Below are 5,549 nucleotides of genomic sequence, written 5' to 3' on the forward strand. Positions count from 1 at the left end.
GCAAATGGCATTATTTCATTCTTTTTTGTGGCTGAGTAGTATTCCATTGTATATACATACCACCTCTTCTTTATCCACTCATCTGTCGATGGACATTTAGATTGTTTCCATGTCTTGGCTATTGTAAAGAATGTTGTTATGAACAGTGGGGTGCATGTATCTTGAATTAGAGTTTCCTCTGGGTATATGCTCAGAGAGTGGGATTGCTAGATCATACGGCAACTCTATTTTTAGTTTTTTAAGGAACCTCTGTACTGTTTTTCATAGTGGCTGTACCAATTTACATTTCCACCAATTTAGAATTCATGGAGATCTAGGGAGAAAGTGAATATGAAGATGCAGCTGAATGGGTTTCCAAAATCATGGTAAATAGTGGAAAATCACAGCAAAATATAACATTAACAGATGGAGTTTTCAATAAAGTAGCTATAGTAGGTATCTATGTAGATTTCAGTGTAGTTATAATACATAAGGCAAATGTAATGTAAAGGGGGGAGGGTAAGGGGATCCATTAAGGTGAGGTTTCTACATATCAACTGAAGTGGTAACATAATGATTCTGAGTACTGATTCTGAATAGACTGTGGAAAGTTAAGTAGGGAGTTTGTAATCCACAGAGCAACCACAAAAATATTATACAAAGAGATATATTCAAATTCAGAATAGAAAATTAAAATGAAATACTAAAAGGCATTCAGATAAGCCAAAGAAAGGGGAAACAGGGTAACGAAAAACAGAGAGGACAAAGAAAACATGCAAAATAAAGTGGTAGATCGAAATAGAAACATATCAATAATTAATTGTCAATGGTCTAAATACATAACTAAATGACTTAGATCGTCAGAATGGATTTATAAAACAACAAAAACCAAAAATGGCCCAACTCTATGTTGTCTACAAGAAACTCCCTTCAAATATAATGATATAGGTAGCTTAAGAGTAAAACAATGAATAAAAATACACCATGCAAACACTGATCAGAAGAAAGCAGGAGAATCTATAGATTCTTTACATTATCAGACAATGTCGACTTGAAAGCAAACACAGTTACCAGGGATAAATAGAGTCAGTCAATTCACCCGGAAGATACAGCAATTTTAAATATGTATTATATCTAACAACGGAGTCTTAAAATACAAGAGGCAAAACTGACAGAACTGAAAGGGGAGTAGACAAATCCACAATTATAATTTGGGTCTTCAATACTCCTCTCTCAGTAATAGAATTAGTAGACAAAAAATTAGCAAGGTTATAGATGAACTGAACACCACCATCAACCAACTAGATCTAACTGACACTTACAGAACAGTCCACCCAAAAACAGCAGAATACACACTCTTTTCAAAGGCACATGGAACATTCAGCAAGATAGACTATATCCTGAGTCATAAAACAAACCTTAACAGCTTAAAAAAATTGAAACCAAACAGAATGTGTTATCTGACAATAATGGAATAAAATTCTAGAAATTAATAATAGAAAGATAACAGGAAAATCTCTGAGAACTTGGAAACTGAGCAACACATATCAAGTTAATTCATGGGTCAAAGAGGAAGTCTCAAGGGAAATCAAAAATACGTAGAACAGAAATCAACTATACTTCAATTAAAAATACATAGAACAGAATTAAAATGAAAATAAAAGTGAAAACCTACAGCTATCAAAATTTGGGAGTCAGAAAACAAATAGGTCGTTGTCAGGGTTGAGGTGGGGAGAATGGGTTGACTACAAAAAGGCACAGGAGAATTTTTTGGCATAATGGAACTCGTATATCCTGATTGTGGTGCGGTTATACAACTGTATACAAGTGTACATATACAAGTGTATGTACTTTTCAAGACATAGAACTGGACACTGAAAGGAGTGAATTTTATTTTCTCTAAATCATACCTTAATGAAAACAATTTAAAAAGCACACATCTTGTTAAGTGAAGAACATAGGTAGCAGATCAGTGTTATTCTGTGATTCCAATTTCATATCTAACAAACAAATCAGTTAACGTGTAAACCATTGTATCTATTTACGTATGTGTATTTCAATATGCACAGAAAAATGCATGCCAAGTACAAATCAAACAATAGCAGTGGTTACCTTTGGGGAGTGGGATGCAGGAATATTGATTAGAAAAGAGACTTTCACTTTGTCCGGCTGTGAGGCATTTTAAACCACACATAAATTATTTATATTTATAACCCATTATGAAACAATATATGTGGGAGATATTCTGATAGACAGTGAGGGTACTGAGGAGAATAAAAATAATATTCATTATATATACTTAAAACACATTTGTCTAACTCTCCCTTCCACTAAAATTAATTCAGGAACGATAATTAACTCCATATGGTTTATGATCTAAAAATGCAAGAAATAAAATCAAGTTCAGTGGATACAGCTAAAAATTTAAATAAATGTGAACTATGTTCCTTCAGAATTATAGTTCATTAAGGGAAGATGTTATGCCCTTGGTGAATAATAATGGTATCTTTTAAGAACATCAAATGATCAGGAACTGTGACTGGGTATGATTATAATAGGGAAAATGTTATAGGGGAATATGGACCTCTTGTCATGAACAATTTCCAGGTAGGTTCTAACCGCTTTTTTTTGGTATCCTCTTCTTCCCAATGGCTGTCATTCTTTTAATGGTTGTGCCCTGCCTCCTTCCTTCCTGTCTCAGTTAGAACCTACTAGGCTAGGCCCTACTCCCTGATTTCAAAGCTTACTACAAAACTACAATAATCAAAACAGTGTGGGGAATTCCCTGGCAGTCCAGTGGTTAGGACTCCATGCTTCCACTGCCAAGGGCGTGGGTTCAATCTCTGGTCCGGGAACTAAGATCCTGTCTCAGTTAGAACCTACTAGGCTAGGCCCAAGATAGGCCCAGTTAGAACCTACTAGGCTAGGCCCAAGCCTCATTATATGCTCATTGTAATATATTAGCATACGCCAAATGACACAGCCACCTGCACCATGACAGTTCCCAGGCCATAAAAGGCCAAAAAGTGGGCAGTGGCCCAAGTCCTGGAATCCCCACCCCTTCTCCAAAATAGCTGGAATAATCCTCCTACTTATTAGCCTGTGAAATTACCCAGCCCATAAAAAACTAACCACTCCATATGTGGGGGCCCGTTCTCACCATCTGAGATGGCCCACACTCTGTCTGTGGAGTGTGTGTCTCTCTCAATAAATCTACTTCTTACCTATCACTTTTCCTCTCACTGAATTCCTTCTGCAGTGAGACATAAAGAACCTGAACTTCATTAAGTCCTGAGACCAGGTGTGCAGTTTTACCTGGGAGACTGTGGATTTGAGTACCTTCCTAAGCCAGAGATTGTGGGCTCAAGTCCCATCTGAGGTGCAAGTCAGGTGGGTTCGAGTCTCATCTGAGGTGAGATTAGGTTCAAGTCCCAATCTGAGGTGCACGGTTTCAAAAACTACGACGAGGTATCACCTCACACTAGTCAGAATGGCTATTATCAAAAAGTCTACAAATCATAAATGCTGGAAAGGGTGTGGAGAAAAGGGAACCCTCCTACACTGTTGGTGGGAATGTAAATTGGTGCACTATGGAAAACAGTATGGAAGTTCCTTAAAAAAATAAAAATAAAGTTACCATGTGATCCAGCAATCCCACTCCTTGGCATATAACTGGAGAAAACTCTAATGTGAAAAGGTACATGCACCCCAATGTTCATAGCAGCACTATTTACAATAGCCAAGACATGGAAGCAACCTAAATGTCCATTGACACGAATGGATAAAGATGTGGAATATATACAGTGGAATACTACTCAGCCATGAAAAAGAATAAAATAATGCCATTTACAGCAACATGGATGGACCTAGAGATCATCATACTAAGTGAAGTAAGTCAAAGAAAGACAAATACCATATGATATCACTTACATGTGGTATCTAAAATATGATACAAATGAACTTATTTACAAAACAAACAGACTCACAAACATAGAAAACACACTTATGGTTACCAAAGGGGAAAGGAGGGGGGAGGAGTAAACTAAGAGTTTGGGATTAGCAGACACAAACTACTATATATAGAACAGCTAAACAACAAGGTCCTACCATATAGCACAGGGAACTATATTCAATATCTTGTAATAACCTGTAATGAAAAAGAATATGAAAAAGATTATATATATATATATATATATATATATAACTGAATCACTTTGCTGTACACCAGAAACGAATACAACGTTGTAAATCAACTATACTTCAATTAAAAAAAAGAAAAAGAAAACCTCCTTAATATCTCTTCTAATATGTCTGTTGAATTCTTATACATGTTCCTGCACTTAATTTGTTGTCATTACGGTACATAATGAATCTCTGGAAAATTTTGCCCTACATTCATGAGAAAATGAGAGTGAAAAAGGTAAATAACTTTATCTTACAGACCCTGTGAAAGGTTGACCTAGAAAAATAAAAGAACTCACTCTTTAGTAAAGTGGTGTAATGCAACATTATTGAACAAAACTCACTATTTCATTTTGAGCAAATTAGACCATAGATATATTAAAATGTAGTTGATAACATTTAGTTCTTTGTAAAAAAGATGTTTAAAAATTAGCAGGATGACACACTTTAAAAAATAAAGTCGATCAAAGTTTGTTAGAATACAGTTCTTATTAAGAAAACTGAGGTGGCTCTGAAAAGATCCTTTGGTTTGCGATGCTCAGGTGGTCCGGAGGCAGCTCATTTGCCAGTGATGTATCGAATTACTGCCTTGGTGGCGCTGGATATGGCGTGCTTGCCCCTCTTCCCAGGCAGCAGCAGGCGCACGGAGGTCTGCATGTCTCTGGAGGTGAGGGTGGAGCGCTTGCTGGAGCGGACCAGGCGCGCCGCCTCGCCGGCGATTCGCTCAAAGATGTCCTTCACGAACGAATCCATGACGTTCACGGCCTCCTGCGAGAGGCTCAGGCCCTCCTGGACCCGCTGCAGCACCCTTCCGAAATAGGTGGCAAAGCTGTCGAAGCCGTCAGAGAGGCGGCGGCGGCTGCAGCGGCGGCGGCGGCTGCAGCGGCGGCGGCGGCTGCAGCGGCGAAGGCGGCTGCAGCGGCGGCGGCGAAGGCGGCTGCAGCGGCGACGGCGGCTGCAGCGGCGCTTCGGCTTCTTCGGCTCGGCTTCCTTGGTGCCCGGGCTTTCTTCAGACGTCTCCTTGGTGCCCGGGCTTTCTTCAGACGCCTCAGACGAAGGCTCAAGCATGTCGGAATCGTCTTCCCCGCAGCTCAGAGGGAAGGACAGTGCGGCCGTCGAGGTCCCTTCGTCCGGTTTCTACTCCCTGCCTTCTATGACGTCACGGGCAATGCTCCCATCTGATTGGATAAAATGCACAGCAGGGAGGTCTGTCACTAAGGCACCCCATGTCACCTGTGATTGGATGGCCCCCTGCCTGGCCTCCAGTCAGCCAATCACAGTGGAAATCTGCTGACTTTAAACTTTCCGTGACCTCTACCAGAAAATCTTTGAACTATGCCCCATGTAGGCAAAGTTCACCTCAGCTGATTTATGCCTACTATTTATGC

At 39.6% G+C, this 5,549-nt stretch overlaps 1 protein-coding gene across 1 annotated transcript; it reads right to left on the reverse strand.

The window, feature by feature from the left end:
• Nucleotides 1–4,598: 4,598 nt before the first annotated feature.
• LOC137756487 (histone H2B-like) lies at nt 4,599–5,229 on the reverse strand. The gene has a single exon (XM_068532726.1). The coding sequence runs from the start codon at nt 5,227–5,229 to the stop codon at nt 4,720–4,722; it is 510 nt and encodes a 169-aa protein (XP_068388827.1). The 3' UTR covers nt 4,599–4,719.
• Between the last annotated feature and the right edge of the window lie 320 nt (nt 5,230–5,549).

This window comes from Eschrichtius robustus, chromosome X (genome assembly GCF_028021215.1).
Source record: "Eschrichtius robustus isolate mEscRob2 chromosome X, mEscRob2.pri, whole genome shotgun sequence".
Lineage (NCBI taxonomy): Eukaryota > Metazoa > Chordata > Mammalia > Artiodactyla > Eschrichtiidae > Eschrichtius > Eschrichtius robustus.